Source organism: Rhea americana, unplaced genomic scaffold (assembly GCF_003343005.1).
Source record: "Rhea americana isolate MKP2758 unplaced genomic scaffold, rheAme1 scaffold_91, whole genome shotgun sequence".
Lineage (NCBI taxonomy): Eukaryota > Metazoa > Chordata > Aves > Rheiformes > Rheidae > Rhea > Rhea americana.
Genome location: NW_028187100.1, coordinates 2,998,211 through 3,021,326, shown reverse-complemented (window position 1 = coordinate 3,021,326; position 23,116 = coordinate 2,998,211). Strand labels below are relative to the sequence as shown.

Sequence of the window (23,116 nt, the reverse complement as noted above, 5' to 3'; positions counted from 1 at the left end):
GGTGCTTGTGCGAGTGTGTGTGCGTGTGTGTGTGTGTGTGTGTGTGTGTGTGTTGGAGAGATTAGGACGAGACTTGAATATTTATGAGCTTTGCTTGAAACTGACTCGCAGTGTTTACTTGCCTCTTTGTTCCTTACCCCCCTCCCTCCCCCGTCCACACACATCCATACATATAAAAAAAATCCATTAAACTTGAAACAGTTTCTAATTCCTCCTTTTTTGGGGGGTATTTTTTTTTATAGAAACTAGTTGCACAGATGAAGCAAGATCCACAGGTAAATGCAGATCCTTTTTTTCTCTTCTTCAGTATTTTATCCTGCTGTAATAAGCGCAGTTGTGTTGGGACAGCAGGATGAGAAACTTTATCAGTAAGAGATCTCATTTTGTAGTTTGCACTGAGCTTTCTTACTAAAGAGGGTGTTTTGTGTGTGCATGCTTTTGTACGGCTTCGGTGGAGCGGTTTTGCCTTTGAACAATTTCTAGATCGCAAGTTTATTCATTACTGGGGTTAGTTTACACTTTGCCTTTAATATGCATCTTATTGCCGTTTTTGCAGAATGGGGATCTTAAGAAACAAATCCATGAAAGGCAATCAAGAATAGCAGCTCTTAATGAAAAACAAGTAAGGAACAGATCGATTCAGTTGTGTTTGGTTTTTCTTCTTGTTTTTACAATGCACTTTCTAAACATCCGAAAAGTGTCTGCGTTAGCTGAAAAATACCGACAGCAGAGCATATAACATCCATTTTCCTAAGCGTAAAGTGAGAAAATGCATGTTTTCAAAATGAGGTCGGATTCTTAGGTGTCTTGCTGGGGGAAAGAATGATTTTAGTACTAGCAGTAAAAAGATAAGCAGTAGTTAAAACGTAAAAAAAAATGAGGCGTCCATTTTGAGTTGGTCGACATGTTTTAGGAATATGGAAAATTCTCCTATCTTGGGCTACTTTGTGCACTTCTGCGGAATGTGCAGAGGAAGAGTTGGGAACAAGGAGGCTGGAGCCTAGTTTGGAGCCATTTCTGCTTTCGATTACAAAACTGATTTTTATTGATCACTTTATTTCTTTTATTTTCTTCTTTCTTTCTTTCTTTCTTTCTTTCTCTCTCTCTCTCTTTTTTTTTCTTCCCCACTTGCCTTTCTCTTCCCTTGGTCTGATCTGACGTGTTAGCTTTTGATTCGAGTACACTTAGGCACTTTCACTTTTTCCCCCCTTCCCCAAAATACGGATAAAAGCAGATTAACCTGTTTCAAACGCGGGAGGGGGGGAAAAAAAACAGAGGAGGGGAACAAAACAAGCCAGAAACCTCCCTTCCCAGCACCCCCTCCCTCCCCCCCCCCCCCCCCCCCCCCCCCCCCCCCCCCCCCCCCCCCCCCCCCCCCCCCCCACACACACACACACTTTTAGGACTTCCTCATGTACCAGGGCAGTAGTAGCGCCAGTTGAAAAAGCGGGATTGAGCCCCCCACGGGCTGCCCCCGCCCCGTGGTGGGGCCCCGCGGGGCAGCGCGGAGCTGGCCGGCCCCGCGGCGGCGGCGGCGGGATGGGTGGCGCTTCCTGAGGAATGCGGCGGCCCCTTCAGCACCACGGGCGCGGACAGCGCCCGCCGCGGGCCGGGCGCCCCTCACTCCCTCTACCCGCGGCGCGGAGCCAGCCCCGGGGCAGCAGTGGGGCGGAGTGGGGGTGGGGGGTAGACAGAGAGGGGGAGACACGGGCACATTTTTTTTTTTTGCTGGAGTTGTGGTTAAAGTTGAAAAGTGAGCCATGCATATATAATCCGTGCCCGTTGGAGGATGGTGATTGCATGCCACCCTTTTCCTCCCAGTTTATTGTAATCAGAATTTGTCAGCACTCTCAATTTGGTAGTGGAAGCTTCCATTTTGTGAGGAAGGGGTGTTGGTTTCTTCTAACATGGAGAAAAGTCTGCAGAGTTTGAAGGTGGGGGATGGGGCCCCATTCATGCTGAACATTACCATTTTGATTGCTTTGATGCCATTTTTGGAGGGGGGAGGGGATAGAATACCCTACTCAGCAGAGCACAAAGATGTTTAATCACTGTATAGAATCAAATCAGATACTTTCTTTTTTAAAGCAAATCTGACACTACATGATAGCTAAGGGCTGTTAGTCCTTTTTTGCAGTGTAAAACGGCAAGTTGTTGACTCTAATACTACTATACTGAGTAGAGGATTTTTTTTTTAAACGAGGTAACAGCCTTTACTGCAACAATGCATCTTTATGTGTTCTTTCTTCAATATGGAAATAGTTTTACTGTTCTAAGTGGGTATTTAGAATATACATTTGATCATTTTCCCTTGTATTGTAGCAACTATTTCAAGGCTGTTTAAATTTTTATGATGATAGTAAATGAGAAGCTATTTATTATGTGTCATGTTGGAATTTAGATAAGGCARAGAGACACATTGGAAAATACAGTTGGAATGTTCTGATTCAGCTCGTTGAAAAAGAATTCTGCTAAGCTTGCACAACATTTTCTGTATAATCCAAACTAACTAGTAAACAATGGTCACCTATTTATGACTCTCTCTTCTCATACTCTTGTAAATAGATCTATAGCCTGTAATGTAATTAAACGTACAACACTAAAATTCTGTAAACTGGAAATTTRACATAGTGGGAATGACGACTATTTTTAGGAAGAAACCTAATTTTGTATTTCTTTTACTGATTTCAGCATCTGATGCAACAAGAGCTTATAAATAAGAGACTAGGTGGTGATGATGTGGTGTCCTCTTGCTCCAGACTGCCACCTCTGGAGGTCTAAATTGAAATCTTTCTTGGGTCACAAGTGAAATGAGTTTGGAGGTCTTAGTCTTTGACCAAGTCACAAAACCTTTGTGTAACTTTTCAGACTTTGTATAATTAGTACTTTATCCTTGCATAGTGGCTTATGAATGAACTATTGGTCCCTATTCAGGGCGTGAAGGAGATACACTGAAGACTACTGCAGCAGTAGTTTTAGTGCTGTTGCATCTGTTCAGTGGTTTCAGGCTCTCCCTTTTGTGAGTATACTAAAACACTGAAATAAAATTAAGAAGGCAATGTAAGTAGGGAGATTGTTTTTACATAATATTTACTTTCCTTCCCTGCTACCCCCCTGAAGATTTGTTTAGGAACAACTAATTCATAGTTCAATAATGTATACCTTTGTGCATGCACTGGATAAAAAAGATGCTAAAATTACGTTTCAATTAAAAGGCGCATGTGGATGATGAAACACGTAGTAAAACAAATGGATGATCACATCATCCACATCCGTTTTAAATATAGCAGAGGTGAGTACTATCTTTCTGTATCCCGTTCTTCAGCTTCCCACTGTAGCCATTAGCATTTAGGGCAACATTTCCTTTTTAAAAAAAGTTACAAATAAAGACAGAAAGAACTGAAAGACAAGCTTAACTCTTGGTGCATGAGGTAAATATTTAAAGTAGACTTATGTAAAAGTTAGAGTTCAGTTTGAAACCTGATTAAATTTCCCCCTCGTCAATGTTTCATTTATGTTGCTCGTGTAGAGAAATACAGAATTAGATATAGTTTTCATATTTTTCCCAATTGTGTCAAATAGGTTTTATGGAGAGATCATTTTCATTATTTAAATGATGTAGCTTAAAGCAGTACTGAATTTGGCATCTTATTCAGAAAGACAAAGTTAGACTTTTGTTAGAAATTGTATCTTTTGTATACTATAGTTTTGATGAATTATAATAGCGTTTGAGAGTGGGTTACCTCTTCTTTAACAAGATATGATGTGTGAAGACTCCATTAGTTGGTCCAGTGGTTTTACACCTTCAATCTACATCACATGCAGAGCAGCAGTAACATTTTTATCTAAATTGTCAAGCAACAAGCATTTATATGTAAATAAAAGAGCTATCATAAGAGCCAGCACCGGTCTTAAAAGCACACCAGAGGTGCTCTGCTGCATGTGTTTCTTGTTTCTTTATTTCCATAAAGAGTCATTAGGGTCTTTTCATCTTAGAAAGTTGTCTCTTATTAATTAATAGATTAAGATAAACAAATAAACAAACCTTTAACCTCCGATCACAAGTTAACTGTTTTTGACATAAGTATTAGGTAGTAAGCCAGGTCTTAAAAAATAACAATGAGCTTGTGTGGGCTACTATTTTCAACTGTGATGAACTCTGAATTCAGATAGCCTGTCCTGGAGCGCAGTAATAAAAATATGTCTTCCTGAAAGACATTATATATATGACATTCACTTTTGCATTGCCTCATTTCTTTACTATAATTTACTATCTATGCAGAAAATCAACATTAGTTTCAGGCAGACTCTTCCAACCTGTATTACTGCTGGTTTGCATTTTTGGGTAATATATTGAAATTAAACCACTGACTTTATTTTTGCTTTTAGTGATTACCAGCAAAGCCTATTTGTGGAAACCATGAGTTTTCCTAAAATTTAAAAACACTTCTTACACAAGTTGTTGGAAACTACTGAACTCAAGATGTCTGGTTTTGCCTATGTTGTATCTTTCTTTTAAGGGGAAAGGAGGAGATTTTTTTAKGTTTGTTGAAATGCGTGCTTGTACTGTGCCTGGAAATGGCAGCATTGTTTACACGTTAAAGGCGAAATTATTGACATTTGCCAAAGCTCAGTATTTCATATGGTTGGGTACTTTCAAAATTGTTGAGATAAAATCGGGGTTACAAGTGTCAGTGGAAGCAGAGATAAAGTCTGAAAGACATTTCCAAATCAGGTTGAACCTAATGTCAATTCTATCCTGAGAGGTGCGCACAGACCTCTCTGGTTTCTTGTGGCAAGAACTGTATCTATGTACATTCCTTCCAGCAGAATATGGTTTTAAGGGCCTTACCAAGCACTYGCTGAAGTCAGAGGAGACAGGGTGATGGTCCCCCAGGTGGAATATGAAGCTTTCCAATCACTGCATTGAGTCTTTAAGCAGAGACACAACAGGTATTAAATATGAGCTTGACTTTGCTGTTCTTCTGCGCGTTGAGGTCCTGCTGACTTTACTGGGAAACCCAAGCAACTGTAGAATCAAGTGAACTTACTGGATCAAATTAAAGATTAGTTCTGGACAGTAATTCAGAAAGCATCAGTTGCTCTTTTTTTTTTTTTTTTCCTAGAATCATCTAGTAATGTATTGGTTGCTTTGCTATCTGTGGAAAAAGTGAGAAAACTAGAGAAGAATTTACCTTTGTYTCCTTAGAGGAGAAACATGGGAATATAGCTTGTATAACGGTAATCCTAGCCCTCTGTGCTTTCAGCTGTTCTGCATGGAGATTACACATTCATATTGGGGGAAAGTGGTAATAAAGAACATTTTCATAGAAGCGAAACACAATAGAAATATGTATACTTGTGGCTTTCTGCCTTCCATTAAGTTGCCCTTRTAAGATTCATGGAAATTGCACATCTGTAGTGAAAATGTGTACTGGAGGGGGTTAGAACCACCTTTTGTTTGGTAGCTGCTTGACTGGCATGTGAAATGCTATTTTATTCTAGCATTTTTCTTTGACTGTACACTTTTCTGCACTTGTAGAGGATATCACTTGGCAGGGCTAAGGGTTGAAAAGTGAATGTTACATTCATTCTAACCATTTTAAAGAGTTCACTTTGATATTTTAGCCACTTAAAACACCTGCTGTCAGAACAGTACAATTGATTTCAATTAACTTTGAATTTCTTCAATAAGATGACTCTTATAATAACTCCAGTAATCCCATGATGCCTCATTAGAGGAGCTGGCTATGATGATTATCCCTGTGATTTAGCAATTTTTTCCTTACAATGCCTTTGTCTATTCAGAAAAAGGAATTATGGCAACAATACCTTTTTATTTCTCTTCTGGTCTTACAGTAATGGTACTTGCTACCTGTTACACATTGTAAAATATCTAATTTATACTTGCAGCGAGCAGGTATTTGTTCAGCTGTACACGATACTTTGGTAGGTAGACCCTTTCAAAGAAACTTTAGTTCCATGTAGCAACTCTGTCTAATGGAGTTAGAATTTGTTTTTATTTTGTAGTAGATGTTTGGACAGTTAAAACTGTGCTTTCACGGAAGTCTTTGTGTAGAGCTGTGATTCAATGGGAAAAAATTCTCCACTGSTCCGTGCCATACATGAAGCTGATCTAGAGCTGTGCCTTGGGTCAGAGGTTTATACTAGTTCACCTTGTTTCAGGATCTGGCCCACTGATTCATTCTGCTCATAGAAGGAAGGGAGACTACGTCTCCTTTCTGAAGCATGATGCTGGAGGAGGGGTTTTGAATGGTGATTTTAAATCACATTTCCAATGGGATACTGCATCACTCCAAGCACTTCTGGTACATTCAAGTTCAGAAAATCCCTTTTCATCTCATTTCAGATTTGATTTTCAAGTTGAAAGCATGAAGGCGTATAAAGGCACGTTAATACAGAGTTACTTTTAACTTTCCCTTCTATGCCTTTCTCTTTGTGATCAAAGATAAAATATGCGGTATTTTTACTTGATTATAAAATGATATCTCCTTCTCCTCTCCTCTCCCCCCAGACAAAATCTGAGGCATCAACACAATTTGTAATCAATAGAGTTAAAGGGTAGAAGTTTGCAAATCAATAAGACAAGGCCATGGTAAATGGTGTGTGTGTGACCATGATGTCAAGAAGGGCAATTTGTACATGCATAGTAGTTGGAGGTAAGGGAAGTATAAAAATGTGCTGCAAGTTTAAGATAAGAACAAAGAAAAACTAAAAAAGAATTGGACTAATTGAAATGCAAATTTGTCTTTCTCCCATTAAAGTAGACAGTTATTTCAGCTTAACAGAATCATATTTGGTCATATCCAATTCTCCTTGTTAAATCACCTTAAACACAGTTCCGTATATGTATATGTATATATATGTATGTATATCTTTTTTGGGGGTAACTTAAGGTGGTGCTACTTTTTTATTTGGAAATGTTCTTCTGGGGGAAAATGTACTTCCTTAAACATGCTTTTTCTCCCCCCCCTTTTTTGAATCAGCTGCTTATTGTTATGTAGTAGCAATTTCCAGAGTGTCATATGAAATTGCTGATGCGGCTTAGTTCTAGCTACAACCTGCGACTGCCAATAGTAAGCAGCTATTGAAATCTAATATGTACTACTGGGGCTTTTTTTTTGCACATGTACAGGCATACCCTTCTGGTTAATATACAAAGACAATGGAAAAAATATGAGGATGTACTTTATTTTTTTTAACTCATGGAGGAATTAAGTGTGTGCCCCGGCTGAAACTACAAAATCACCTTTCTGACTGTATGTAATCTGGAGTAAACTGGAGAACTGGCCCTGAATGTKGCAGTAGGAAAATCAGAACAATAAGGGCCTGAGAACTTGGTARCTATGATGGGTGGTGCTGATTTGAGTGTTTTGAGAGGCAGTGTTATTTTCAGAGTTGGAATTTAGTCCTAAGAGCCTGGGCATTGAGGCTGTAGCAAGAACAGTGTGTTTGCCTGAAAATTTGCCCAATTGCTTACATTTAGTCAAGAGTAGCATGTAATTGGTCTTGAAACTGAAGTTAAATCTATGTAGTATGTAGGTCGTTCTCCTTTCTAGATGGACGTAACTTGATCATGTTGGTATTTTGTGATGCAGCTTATCTCTTATCCAGACAGAAGGCACGGAATAACCTTTCTGAGCAAACCCAGCTGTTGATGATAGATCTCATAAGGTTATATAAAGTGAAAATGTATATTATGTTTTGATTAACATGAGTCAAGTGAGAATCATTGATACTTCTGACATACAGAGGAGATTAACCTGCATTTTCTGTAATTTTCCATTTTTCTGAAACACTTTGAATCAGCTAGGCTTGCTGAAAGAGTTACTGGTGAACTGAAGCTTTTCTAAGAATGAAAAAGATGAGAGAAGATGCCATTCTCAGAAATGTGGAGATTCAAGTGTCTCTGTGTGTAAATGTGCTTGTGTGTGTGTGTCATTGGGTGTGAGCATAAGGTCTTTCTCTTTGATATCATTCAGGCAGAAAGCCAATATGCGCATGTAAATGAGCCTGAAAATGTAATTAAAAATATATACATACTGGGGACTGTGATACAGAATTTAATATGAGATGCAGGTTACAAAGTGACAAGTAACATTTCCTATATAATCACTGATACTAACTCTCATCTGTGATTTATGCATCTCCTGTGTTATTAAGTATCCAATGGATAAATACTGGAATTATTTAAGATATAATTTCAACACATGAGTGAATACAAAATGCAGCTTGCCCTTTCTTTCCCCCCAGCCAAAATCAAAACAAAAATACCCTTATCATGAAAATATTACCATGGAGAGTAAAAGTATTTTACAGAAGGTCAGATAAAGATCTCTCTGATAACATGTCTTTCCTGGAAATTAAATGTGACAAAAAAGACTTCTTCGTGTCATTAATATATTACGATCAAGGAAATTCTGCAAATCGTTAACACACATGTAGAAACTCACGCACAGATGGGAAAAGATAAAGATTGCCAGGTGAAAGACATAAACAATCTTGGCCTTTATTTTGGTGTAGATAGCTTTGTTTTGCACATAAAATCTTACATACGAGGTATCTCAAAAAACTCCCAACTTGGGTAAAGAAGCCTGTTTTCTTTGTCTGCAAGTATTCCTGTCTGTGCTAAAAGTTAGGTTAGAGTGCTGGATGGAAAAACTGACATTTCTGCTCTCCAGCTTGGGGGCAGTGACTTTGAAAAGCTTTATTTCTCATTTAAAAATACAAGTGGAATCCAGATGTATTTCTATAAACAGCCCTGTAGCCCATAAATATATAGAACCTAAGCCAGTGTCTTATTTACGTTATTTTATTAACATTCTTTGCTGAGTGGGCTTGAATGGAGCACAATCTCTCATATAGAGGATCTAATTATAAACACAAGGGACAGAACCAAATAAGCAGTCTTTAAAGGGAAAAAGAGTCTGGCAGCTTTGTTTAAAGTGTCCTTTAATGAACTTCTTTAGCAGCTTGTATCTTAGCAACACATTTTATTACATACCAGTGCGGGAGAAGCAGTTTGCAGATGGAGTTGCACACAGTAATTTATTTCCCCCCCCCCTCGCTTTTTTTTTTCTCTCTCCTTTTTTTTCCTTTTTTTTTTTTCTTTTCCACTTCTCTGTGGTGACTCAACTGGAATGTGCAGACTAGCTTTTCCAACACTGATAGCTCACTCCAAATCCCTGATTGGTTCATTTGTATCTGTTCTGTTTTGTTAGGTGATGAAAAAGGCATTTAGTATGGTAAATGCGTAGTGATTTTGCTTGCTCTTGGAAATTCAGATATGACTCTTTTGAATAGGCAGGGACTTAAATTAAAAACAAACCAAGCCTCTTTTAATGCACTTTCTTCCGTGTCTGCTTTCCACTCGATGCTAGTCCACATCACAGGCACAGATTAGTTTCCAGACTTGTAGGTTATTTGCTCTCAGCTGTTACAAGGGGTTATTTTAATCTATCATCTTTTGCTCCTCTAAAACTGATCGGAATATAGCACTGCTAGAAATGCTTGCAATCTTTCTTTTTCTTTTTTTTTTCTTTGACAAAACCTGCCACTTAAAATGCAAATATGTCAAAAAAACCCTGTTTTTTATAAAACCAATAAAAAATAGTGCACTGCTGTCACTCTTTCAGAGACCCGTGGTCTTCATTGTTGTAGAAAGAAATACTTTTTGTTCTTTGCATTCTTGATTACAGCCCAGTCTCTGTATGTATGYTTTGAGTGAAGAACTCTGTGAGTAGCTCTTTTCAGTAGGGTCCGCTGAGGAGCGAGGTACTACTGAAGATGCGTATGAGCAACAGAATCTAGACTTTGTTGGTTTTTTTCTCATGAATTAAAGGGGAAAATGCAGTTTATGAACAAACTAAGTACAATTCAGCCAAATTTGCATTTTCTGTTGACCTGACAGGTGTAATTTCCAGAAATATTTTTTTTTGTAGTAAACTGGAGTTTGAGCTGATGTGATAAAAATCAGAAAAATCAGATAAAAGTCACCTACCTGGAGAAAAGTAGATGAGAAGGAGGGGGAGGAGGAAGTTCATCCATAGTGTTAAGAGTACCCAGAGATGATGATTGTTGATTTAAAAATAATGCTTTTGGGGAAGGTTTGATTAAATTGCTGCTAGCTGATAGGTCAGATGTTGATATTTAAAAGACAAAAAGCATCAATTCTGTATTGTTTTGGTATTTGCAAGTAGATAGGAGATTGTTTTTGAAAGAGATGGAATTGTTTCCTTCCTTAACATTAGCTTAATGTAAATGTGTTTCCATTAACTGGCAAGCCTTTATGTTTCTTGAATCCTCAGTTCAAAACAGAAGTTTCTTTTCACACCAAAATATGCATGGATTTGACTCCAGTTTTCTGCTTCCAGGATGTCAGGCGACAGTCTGTCTGTTGTCGCTTTTGAATTTGCAGTATCTGTCTTATCAGGAGCTTAAAGGAAGTCCTCTGAACTTTAAAAGCAGAAAGTGTGCAGTAAATGGAGGAGTAAAAGACACAGTCCCACCTACTTTTAAAATACTGTGCTATTAGACCCGAAACAGTAGGATGTCCTTTGAAGCCCAAAGAGATTACGTTGCCATGTGATTAACTTATTCTTTTCTCTTGCAATTCAGTTCACTGTTTATTAACTTAAATTGGATTGAAAAAACTCTAAGCTGGGGAATGCCTCAGAATCTTGCACAATCACTGGGATTAATAATGACAGCCTGAACTGTCGAACAAGCTAAATCATAAAATTCGCAATATTGCTAGACGAAAGAATTATATGTTTTTCTGCAGCCATATTAGCCATAATGGAAGGGATCATCAGTTTCTGGTCCCACCATGAGGAATAGTGCTTGCACCATGCAAAACATTTGAAGTCCATGCCTCTGGGTCATTTATTTTATGTTATAGTGCTGGGAATATTTAAGTGAGGTGTAAAAGCAAGAGACGTAACATATTTAGAAGCCTCCTCTGCAAATATTGCAGAAATGAAGAACAAAATGAAGCATTTAATTGTTTTCCTAAGATATACAGTACCTCAAGAAAACAATTAAGAACCTGTGTATCAGATTGGCTGAAACAAAACAACTAGACCGAACTGTGCTTTTTGATTAAATAAAGAAAGAAAATATTATTTTATTTCCAGAAGCACAAAAATTTCCAGAAACTTCTTTAACCCTCTGAGCAATAGCACTGCAGCTTATTACAGAAGTACTTTGACTAAGGGAAACTTAAAGGAACTTCCATCTTCAGATGAAGCAAAGACTCATTTATAAACAATGAGAGCAGGAACAATAGCAAGCTGAGTGCATGCTGCATGAATAATATAACTGAGGGTTGTGAAAAGCCTATGATTTTAGTATGCCAAACTCCGTGTGGGAGTGCAGCATTCAGCTGATTTTTCGACACTGGAGACTCATCTCTTCTCTCCCCCATGCGTATGTGCAAACATACACACACAGAGGACTAGCAGGGATGATTAAAGAGGGAAGTCATCAGCAACTCCTGTGCAGTGATGTTGAGACTTGAGTGTAAATTCACAAAACTGATGGAACTCAGACTGAAATCTAGGCCAACACTTAGCTTTAATGCATGCCTTAGGTAGCTGGAGGAAAGGCTGAAGACCTGATTTAAGATACAGAGTTTGAGTGTCAGCCTTTATTCTTGGCTGCAAGTCTGATTTTCTTTGCATTCAAGAGTTTTAAGTCATAGAGCTTACAAGGCCTTCAATATGAGCACACATTTCTGGCACCTTTAGATATAACATTTTTATTTATGAGCCTAAATCTGGATTTAAGCTTGGGATTTCAGGCCTGTTGGTTGAAAAAATTTGGCTGTGCTTGGTTATTTTTGCTTTTTTCCCCTTTGCATTTACTTAATTAAAGTCATTCTTCTAAAGGTGCTGGACTGTAAGCTCTTCACATCAGAAACTCTTTTTGTCCTGTGTATATTCGGTGCTTGGCTTAATGAGATTCTATTGCAGGACTCCTAGACAATAAAATAATGTAAACGCTGAATAATAAATCGAGGCAACAGTAGCTGAAGTTTAGCTATACACAGTGGCAGAATAAACTTTTGCCAAAACTCATCTTTGAATGTTTTTGCTAAACATGCTACAAATACAGAGCAATCATTCTGGATTTTTTCTAGCTTAGGCTGTCTGAGGTAATCCACTGCATTTACTGTTATGGATTTGCAGTCGTATAAAGATAGTTTTATAGGAAATATTAGATATAGTTATTTTCATTTATAGCTATATTTTCTATAGTTTTATAGTTATATTTCATATACTATATTTCATATTTTATTTTAGATGCTTGTATTGTATGACCTGTTTTAGTTTTACTAGTGTTAGTTGAGTTCAAGGAATGTGCAAAAGCTTTGTCCATCATTACCATTTCTGATAGTTTTCCAGGTTGCTTCATCATTCTTTCAAAGAAAAAAAAAAGGCGTCACTGTTTGCTTCATCAGCCAGATTAAGTTTTCGTAGATTTGTTGGGTTCAGTTGAGCTGTGACTGTTGATACTTCCTGAAAATCTGGGCCAGGTTGGCGTAACTTCCCCCCTACGATCGCCAAATTACTTTTTCTAAAAAGGTCCTAAATCAATCAACCAGTGATATGATGTATGATATGGTCCCTAAGATTCTTATTCTTCATTTAAGCCAGTTTCAGTTTAAGCCACTGTTAGTTTGCTGATGGTCTCTCTGGAAAGACTGTGCAAAAACTGAGGCTAAACCTTCAGATTTTGACATCACTTGCAGACATTTATTTAAAAAGTAGGGTTAAAAAATGTTCTTCTTCCAGCAGAAAGTCAAAATAACAACTATTACTACATATTTACTTGACAAGTCACTGTTGCTTGGAAAAGCTCTTGCAGACTATTAGATACTTCTGTATTCACTAGCCAGCTTCTGAGCAAGCTATCCTGTAAATGCATAGTTATAAAGTTTTTAAAATGCATAGTTCTCACCAGGTTGGACAAATAGATGACCTGAGATTTATTAAGATGCAGCTTCTTGACATGACAGAGCCTTTATAGTCTGTTGGGTCATGACCCACTGAAGGAATTTTACTTTCCCAGGTCAAGGATCCATTAGGGAGGAACAGTTCCTCCAAAATCATTACACTTTTATCAACTTGGTCAAACTTCAAATTAACATTTCTGAAGTACTGATCTTCTATGGGAGATTTGTTCTGAAATACTGAATGTGCAACGAATCACTCTTAAACAAAATTTTTTTGTTTGCTTTACAAGCCCATTCAACGTTATTTTTAGAGGACTACCTACCTTCCACACTAAGAGCATCCAAAATGTCTTTTTTAGTGGAAATGACTTAGAAGGAGAAGTAGACACAAAGGTTTAAGCTTCAAGGGCCAGATTCTGCCCAGCACAAAGAATTTGGCCTAAGCGCCCTTCACATTGTAAGGAGAAAAACTCCCTTTCCTGGCAGGAGGCGTTTCTTGACTGTATAGACACCACAGATACAGCCGGAGAGCGAGAGAAGCAGGACTAAGAATTGATGTCTAGAGTAAAGGCATAGTTAAGACTAGTAAGCTAATGAAGATAGGCAGGAATTCGGTTCTGCAGGTTTGAGACTAGATGGGGAAATTAAAGTGGGGATTGGTACTCACTTCCAGAAGTTTCAGTCAGTTTATTTGCATGAAGTTGATCCATTTCTGCACAGAACAAAATTTTGCTGAATGTATACTCAGGAAATGTGTGAAGAGTTGAGTTTTGAAGTGGCTCCAAACAGTTGTGGTTGGAATTGTCAAAATCCTGTGCATTTCTTAACACTGATATACTGCATCTTTTTTTAGTTACCAGCTATACTGGAGCTACGATTGATTTTCTTTACTAGAATGTCATTACTGGCCTTTCTATATTCTAGTGTCCATGTTAATGCTATCTGTGTAGTGCTAGTAACCATCTAGCGAAAACTAACCTTCTGTTAGCCCCTGACACTTGTGTTGGCTACCAGCAGGTTTCCCACCTTTCTTGCTTGTCCTCAGTTCCTCATCCYGATGGATTTTTGTGTTGAAATGAACTACATTCTTGAGATAAGATATTCTTTTCTTTTAGTCTCTTGAGGTCTGTAAGAAGATGATGGCTATATCCACATAAGCAAGTAGTGCAGCACAATGGGAGCAGATATGGAGAGCAAAAAGGTTGCTGCTGAGGACCTGGTGTGCTCAGCAATGTGTACTTACTGGGGGCTCAGTCACGTGGACTGAATGTCCATGAATGCTAGCAACACATTAGGTACACTCCAGAAATGTACTTTTCTGTTCAATTTGATCCAGAAGGAATCTRGTTTGTCTGCTCCAAGACAACTTTGTAATATGAACCAAAGCACAGGAAGGGTGGAGAACTGTGAGATCAAAAGTGCTGTGCTTCAAAAGTGAACTCTTGATCCGAAAATGGTAATACTGTAGACTTACCAATAGGTATTCCACGTCAGTGAGTTCCTCTTGCGCTGAACACAGCATCACTCCAGCCCTGCCCTTCTCTACCTATAGGTAATGGTATCACAGGGCATGGGTGGAGGGAGAGACAAAAAGACAACTGATGAGCATGGGTGCGTTGATTGTGTCCCTCTGTTTGCTGCATGCTGGGAGGACATGGAATCATAGAATCGGTAAGGTTGGAAAGGACTTCTGGAAATCATCTAGTCCAACACCTCTGCTCAAGCAGGGTCACCTAGAGCATGTTAGACAGGGTTACATCCAGGCAGGCCTTGAAGATCTCCAGAGAAGGAGACTCCACAACCTCTCTGGGCAACCTGTTCCAGTGCTCCGTCACTCTCACAGTGAAGAAATTCCTTTTCACATTCAGGCAGAACTTCCTGTGGTTCAGTTTTTGCCCATTGCCTCTTGTCCTGTCACGCAGGATAACTGAAAAGAATTTGTCCCCATCCTCTTCACACCCTCCCTTCAGATACTTATACACATTGATAAGATCCCCCCTCAATCTTCTCTTCCCCAGGCTAAAGAGGCCCAGCTCTCACAGCTGTTCCTGATAGGGCAGATGCTCCAGCCCTCTGATCATCTTTGTAGCCCTACGCTGGACTCTCTCCAGTAGCTCCATGCCTCTCTCGTACTGGGGAGCCCAGAACTGGACACAGTGCTTGAGATGAGGCCTCAGCAGGGCTGAGTAGAGGGGCAGGATCACCTCCCTCCACCTGCTGGCTACAGTCTTCCCAATGCACCCCAGGATACCATTGGCCTTCCTGGCCACAAGGGCACATTGTTTGCTCATGGTCAACTGTCACCCACCAGCACTCCCAGGTCCTTCTCTGCAGAGCTGCTCTCCAGCAGGTCAGCCCCCATCTTGTACTGGTGCATGGAGTTATTGTTCCCTAGGTGTAGGACTCTGCACTTGCCCTTGTTGAACCTCATGAGGTTCCTCTCCACCCAGCTCTCCAGCCTGTCCAGATCTCTCTGAATGGCAGCAAAGCTCTCTCGTGTATCAGCCATTCCTCCCAGCTTGGTATCATTGGCAAACTTGCTGAGGAGGCACTCTGTCCCCTCATCAAGGTCATTGATGAGTAAGTTGGACAAGATGGGACCCAGTTCTGAGCCCTGGGGAACTCCACTAGCCACAGGCCTCTAACTAGACTCCACGCCACTGATGACGACCCTCTGAGCTCTGCCTTTCAGCCAGTTCTCAATYCACCTCRCTGTCCACTYGTCTAACCCACACTTCCTGAGCTTATCTAGGAGGATGTTATGGGAGACAGTGTCAGAAGCCTTGCTGAAGTCAAGGTAGACAACGTCCACTGCTCTCCCCTCATCTACCCAGCCARGCATTCCATCATAGAAAGCTATCAGGTTGGTTAATCAGGGTTTCCCCCTGGTGAATCCATGCTGACTACATTCTTTTCCTCCATGTGCTTGGAGACGACATCCAGAAGGAGCTGTTCCATCACGTTTCCAGGGATGGAGGTGAGGCTGACTGGCCTGTAGTTTTCTGGGTCCTCCTTTTTGCCCTTCTTGAAGACTGGAGTGACACTGGCTTTCTTCYAGTCCTCAGGCACTTCTCCAGTTCTCCGTGACCTTTCAAAGATGATGGAGAGCGGCCTGGCAACAATGAAGAATGAATGAAGAACCAGCTCCTATTATCTTTTCCAGTCTATTTTGACAGCTMGAAAAGTTTTCTAGCCCTGAGGTCTGGGCCACTTCAAGTCTAATGGCATTCTGAAATTCAACGAAAGGCTTTTATTTTCTTTATTTCAGACATAAGGCCTGTACTTCAGTTTGACAGGGAACAGTCTCACTCAAGGACAAGGCCTCTCTTCCGCAGCATAGTAGTTTTTTGGGATACATTCTGCAATCAATTTACCTGTGTTAATGGAAGTTATCATCTGTGAATTTTGTTACCTTTCTTCAATATGATATCGGAAGTACGCTTTGAGCTTTCTTACATTTCCTGAAGAATGTATAACCAATTTACTTTTCTCATTAGGGAATATTCCCCTCCTTTTTGGGTTCCCCATGTTTATAGGACTGCCTAGTACATGAAAGCCAGAGAAATTAATGCGATTCATAAACACAGGTAAGAATTGCTTGGCCTAATTTACTCTTAACATTTTGCTCACTGTAGAAAGTTGAGTGAATATCAGTGGAAGAAAGTATGCTAGTGCCTAGAGTTCTTTAATATTAAATAATATTAGCTGCTATAAAATAAAGGAGCAAATGGGTAGTCTCCCAATATTCCTTAAAAAAATCCCTTACCATTCTTTCATCAAAAATTTTACCACTGCTGACCTTTAGCACTCCTAGGAGCTGTGTAAGCAGCCTAGCTGGGGATSAATATGCTGATGGAGCTTGCTGTTAACGGGCTGGGGACTATGTAAGTTGAGTCAGGGTACACTTAGTGATACGCAGGTTGTGCCACAGTGTAACTGCTGCYTTCTGTTCCCAGCAAGTGCTCAGACGCCATAGAGACCTTATACAGCTCTTGCCTGACATGCAGCCGTGATGTCAGGATGTTTTCCAGTGACATGGCAAGCTTTCTCCACAGCAATGAGTCTTCACCTGACACGTGACTACAGCATGTAGTTAAATGTAGGCAATGTGCGCCAAAGGATTCGTGTACACTGGTGTGTTCTGTGTGTGCCAGTGTTCCGTTAAAACTTGGTGTGTAAAGTAAAAGTAAACTTAAGCTGTACAGTTGACCTCTTTCTGCAGCTAAAAGTTGTGATTGCGTTAGCCACAGAAGAAGGCTGGGATTGCATTAGCCTCAGAGTAGTGACRGGAAGAATGAGGTTCTGGAGCAACTTTCCAATTGAGGAAGTGCAAGCAAACAACTGGTCTTGGAGAATCGAAGGGAATCTGTGACAGGCAAAGGCATGGGGAGGCTTGGCTGACTGCAGGGGGAGAAATAAAATAGCAACTGCTCCTTTGGAGGTTACAATGTTTTGAACCATTCCTACAAAATACAGAAAAATTTCTTAAGGAATGTAAGTGTAAACTGACATGTTACCCCATTTATTGTGTATGGGGAGTCCATCCCAGCTATCATAAATTTCCTGGTACACAGATGTTTTTGTTATATTTAAAAACTGATTCCTAAAGTCTTTTCTATTTTGAGTCTTACCACATCACTCACAGGAGCACCTTTTTTAAGAGTACCTGAATATACATTTTTTTTTCCAAAATAGAGATTGCTGACTTAGTTTGTAGGACAGTTAGAGTTTGTATTCTCACACATGTTCCTGGTGCTCCATTTTCCGTATGTTTTCAGTATTTGGAGAAGCCCTGAAACGTTTTTCCCAAGTACAGTGTTGCCCTCCTACCGGGGGAGGGAGTAAAGAGAGAGCTCCCTGCACAGGCAGAACTGGTGGCATCAGTTTAARTTCTGACACTGCTATTTCTTTTTTGCTGCCAGGAAGCACCAGAAGATGGCATGGTTTGTACAGATGCATGCCTGAAAGTGAGTGAGCTTGTGAAAATGCTATTAATAATCTTGGGGAGGGTGTTAAACACTGCCATAAAGAAAAGCAATGACATGTGGTATTTTAATCCTTATTTCTCCTTTCTGCCAGTAAGGGACAGCYGTGAAGTCCAGCCAATCCTTTCCTGAGTTTGGATGGCACAAAAAGGGGGAGGGGAAAGTGAAAAGAAAGAAAACATGATATAATCTTGGTGCAACATAAATAGAAAGGTCAGCCTTCCTGAAAAAAATATTGGTGATAACTGGGATAGGCAGTACCTTCTCTCCCAAATATTGACGTAAAACTTCTTGTACCTTTTTAAGAAYTGGTCAGTTCAGCCTTGAAAGGCACAGACTGATCCTTCCTGCTTCCCCCTCCCTACCCCTGAAAACCAGAAAAAATGCCATGGGGACCACCTAGGATTAAGATACTATTTTACCATCCTCAGTATAGTGCCAGAGTCTGCTAGCTTTTCAGATTCAGAGTGTAAAGTTTGGTGGTTGTTTCGTCTAAGTGATCCTAACATTAAACAAGGTAGGTGTGTATTTTAAATATATATGTTTGTGGGATTTTGCAGTATTGGTGGGATTCAAGTGACCTCCTGACATTTCCACCCAAGAAGAGCAGGTGATAGCCACCCCTCGTGCTGTCCTTCTCCAAGTGYGGGGTCCAAACCCTGCAACAACTCACTTTAATGAACTGAGCCAGAAGATTAACGCTTATCATATCTTTAGGTGTTTGAAAAACCCAGATAGGCTGGCTACTAAAAGGCAATAACACTTGGGCACATTTGAAGGAGGAAATTTTTCTTTTGTTTTATAGAAATAGAAAGAAAAGGATTGTTTGTGTTTTACTGGACCCACAGCTTGCTTTCACTCAGCTGAAATTGCATGTTGTGTAAGTTTTTACCAGTTGTATGAGTTTTTAATAATTTAATGCAATGCAGTATCAGTGCAGCAGTTCATTGAGACCATTGACTAGTTAGTTAATATTTCTCTAGCTTTCTGAAAATGTAACAAATTATGGATGTATAAATAGTTACACAAGTTTTAACATGAATTTAGGCAAAAGAAGATGCCAGCTAGAACAATCTTACCTTCTCCAGTACCACAACTGCTTCAGCACATGGCAGTGTGTGCATTGCTGTGACTATGATTTGGTCCTTCATTAGTTTTTGAGTAGGAAAGCTTCAGGCAGAGCCTGATTCTGTGTTTCTGTGTCAGAGGTATCTCTGCAGACCTGGGTGGACTGCTGTAAGGTGGAACTGTTTTTAAAGTGACCACAATACTTATAGGGGTACTTGAGACTTACTTTGTCTTCCTGCATGCTATTTTCCGCAAATGGGACATTTGATGTACAAGGACATCTGGGGACAGTGTCATATTTTCTGGTGGCTTAAAATTTTCTGGGATCAGTACATCTGCACTGGTGGAGAACTTGGCTCAGTATGAATAAATGTGGGATTTTAACAGAGCTATCAGATAAGTGCACTCAGTTCACTTCTTTTCATCTTATGTGAGGTGCTGGCTTTCATTTGCTATAGCAACTGGACTGTATTCTGATGCAGCCGTACACATAAGCACACTGAGTTTCAAAGGCATATAGTTTGTTTTTTCAAGCTAAAGCAAAGGGTGTGTCTGAATAAGAGTATGTGTGTGTGTGTGTGTGTGTGTGTGTGTGTGTAGAAGTGTAAAGAGGCAGTGATTTCCTTAAGCTAGTGGCCACCGCCTTCAGGCATTGGATAATTTTTCTAAATTTATTTGGAATAAGTAATCTTAAGTGGGATCTCAAAATTTCTGTTAAGGATGCTAGAGCTTCCTGAATGTTGGCAGGTTAGGAAAGCTGACAAGTCTCTCATTTGTCAGCTTTTTTTTCCATATCTTTTCACAACCTGAAGGAGCCTAAGACAGGCTCTTTCTTTCTGGTTTGATTGGACTAGTTAGTAGCTGGAAGTAAACATTATGTTGGATCCTTCTGGAATTTTATATCTTTGCAACATTATGTGAATCACTTTGTGGATGGGATGCTTCCAAGCATAAAGAGGCTAAGAATGATGTAACAAAATGTAATTTTGAAATTGAAACTGTGCTAACCACTGTGTGGGGGAGAAAACACTATGCATATATAAAGCTACCATTATGGGATTAGTCAGAAGCTGGTAAGGAACGCAGGAGCTCTGGTTTTGGACACAGTTCTGCATCTGTAATGTCATTGCCTCTCCAGCATGCTCTTTGGTGCATGCTTTGTGACATAAGGAGTAGTATAGTTAAGTGCAGCTGTGCTTGTAGAAGCGTCAGGGTGTACAGCTAGACCTTTCTTGCTCAACAGATTTTCTCTTTTGCTGTGTAGCTTAATGATGTAGCATTGGATTTTCAAAAGCTCTCAACAATGGCCTGTACTATCTCTTGCTGAAGTCAACAGGAGTTTTACTGTTGATTTCAGCTGAAGCAGACTAAACGATTCTGCAATGAGAGCTTTTGTTGAAACCCAGCTTTAACTGCARTCCTGTCTGTAAGTTGTCCCAGAAGGGACTGATCACAGCAGCACCTGCAGTCCTTGTCCTCCAGTCCTTGATCAGTGAAGTTCTTATCTCCTGTGGCAGCCTTAGCCCAGCAGCCCCCAGGATTTGCTGATTGAGAAGGGACAATAGGTGCTAAGACTGATGCTCATTAAGCTACACTAAATTTGTAGCAAGTGCCCAAGGAACATACTCAAAAGTGATTTTTTTCCCAATTACCTTTAACACATATTTTCTTTCCAGACTTAGTCTGTGCTGTAGTCACTAGTAGAGACTATGAGCTAGATCCAAATTCTTTCAAAGTTGATTGAAAGGTCCCTGGCACACAGCATGGACTCAGTTCAACTTCTTCAGCAGTTAGACTAATTCTTGCTGTCTCCAGTGGACAACAGGTCAGCCTCGCTCTCCTTGGTAGCTGAGACAATATAGATTTAAAAAGGGGAATATATTTTTAGATTCACTCTTGGAAATCCTCAAACATCACAAAGAGTTTGATTCGGTTTAAGAAAAGSCCCAATGCTAATGCCATAGGCCAAACAGTGACCTGAAAGGTAAGGGTAAACACTGGTGCTGCAAAGCAAAGGAAAGCAAAGGGAGGTTTCTTCTGATTTGGAACCTGGCATCAGAATTTGTTCTATAAACAGATGTTTCCAAGGCCAAGCTATGCATGTGTGGAAATGGGATTATAATAGGTGTTGTTTGCCTCTTCAACAGGCACTGCAGGAACCTTTCTGTAATATTGTTGACCTTCAAAACAGTTTGGAAACATTGCTCAGTTAAATCAGGCTGTCAGAATGGGGTGGGTCTCAACTTGCTAGGAGTATTTAGCTATGATTATTTAAGCCTAATGGTTCCTACAACATTTTTGCTTTCTGAAATACATTGCTCTGTGCATATAAGAGCTATGGAAGTTGGTTTTCTGATGATTTTGTGCCTCRGGATTGATTTATCTTGGTGCTTAAGGAAGAAGCAAACTGATTCAAACTTTTGCAGTGACTAGGATATACAAAGTTGCTCTCAAATATGTATTCTGTAGTGCCTAGTGAGGGGTGACCTATGATGCCTGACTTTTGCTTCAGTTAGGCCAACTATTTCCCCTAATGAAACTCCTATTTTCATGAAGCTTCTTGGTACTTGGAACTTTGTGTCGTTAGGATCTCTACCCTTCTGTCCAGTTTTGTTGAAATTACACTATTGGTTCAAAGCCTCTGAACACACACAGGCATTGTAATTTTGTAATTCTTTAGGAAATGAGCATTATTACATTTTTATTAAAATATTGTTGATTCATTTTCTTTGCTCAGTATTACCTAACAGGTTCATTTATCATCCAGTGGGAGCTGCAGGCTCTTTGAGCTGAAAAGATGCCTAGCTGTTAAGGTTGCTGTAAGCAGTTTGGTGTTGTTTCAAGCTTAGTAGGAAGCCTTTGCACCCCTTTCAGCACTAGTAGCCAACATCTCAGCTTTCCTGCTGAATTCCATAGGAGGCAGTGGCATCAAGCAGTCAGCAGAAGGACTGAACCCCATGCTTTATTCCTTCCTAGAGGCCCAAACTGGCTGCACTGCCCAGAGGAGGCCACTCTAAGAACCTCACAAATGAACAAAACTTTTGGGGAATGTATAAGACTTTATTTTAACGTCATTATTTACATCCAGAGGTATGTGCCAGGCAAAGYTACAGCACAGCTGCAATGTACTGCAGGTGCAAGTCTAAAGGACTGTCTGTTCTTCAGAGAGTTTAGCTTCAGAGAGGGCAGCAGAGCAGTTGTTCACTTGGCRGCTTGCTACAGGCTGGATAAAACTTAATGCGTTTACTCAATGACAAAGATAGGGAAGGTAAAGAAAGGCCCCAGATTTTACCTAAGTTGGAATGAATATTCTATTCAAGTGGCTAGCTTGTTGGCTTGGGGTTTTGGAAACCCAGTTCAGTTCCTTGTTTTGGTGTTTTCTCCCTGCACAAACTTGGCAGGTGCCCTCCGGCACCTGAGCCTCCTTTCCCATCTTGAAAACAGAGACAGGAGATCTCCCTTGTTTCAAGTAGTCACCATAGCACTTTCAGAATAACTGTCTTAAAGGTTGCCTAGCTATTGTTGTTTTTGAAGTGTGTATGCATTTATACATACAGATTATATAACTATAATCTTGCCACAGTTACATAAATATCTAAATTCAAAAATATCTAAATTCAAATATATCTAAATTCAAAGAAATACAACTCTGAAATCTCAGGAAGAAAGAATGTTTTCTCTTTAAAATACAAAATAAAGCCCTTCTTCCCTGCAGTATGGTACAACCACATTGTTGTTTGTTGGTTTTTTTATAATAGTAGTTTTGGGGAAATATTTGATGAGGCAGCTGAAAACCTGATGGACTAATTCATGTCAAAATACTGTTGAGCGGTATTTGTATATTCATGCATCTGGAAAGGGCCAAATGAAGCTAGGAGAAATTTTTTCATAGCATTGCAGACCCAACAGTTCTAGAAGCCCTAAAAGAAACACTGTTGTTATGATAATTACAGTTCTTGATGTCACTGATCTCAGTGACAAGACTTCATTTTACTTCAGCCATGGCACAAGTACTGTCAGAAACATTCACATTTTTGAGGTGCTATTTTAAGTGAGGGTGTGGTCACTTCTTACCTTCCCCTGGTAT

General features: G+C 39.8%; 1 protein-coding gene across 1 annotated transcript in view; it reads left to right on the top strand.

Moving 5' to 3' along the window:
• The first annotated feature begins 204 nt into the window (after positions 1-204).
• PHF21B (PHD finger protein 21B) overlaps positions 205-23,116 on the top strand; it is a 165,958-nt gene continuing 143,046 nt past the window's right edge. Inside the window, exons 1-2 of the mRNA XM_085324404.1 lie at positions 205-275; positions 557-622. Of these exons, the coding sequence (XP_085180530.1) occupies positions 258-275; positions 557-622 (84 nt within the window). The 5' untranslated portion in view covers positions 205-257. The remainder of the gene's footprint in view (positions 276-556; positions 623-23,116) is intronic.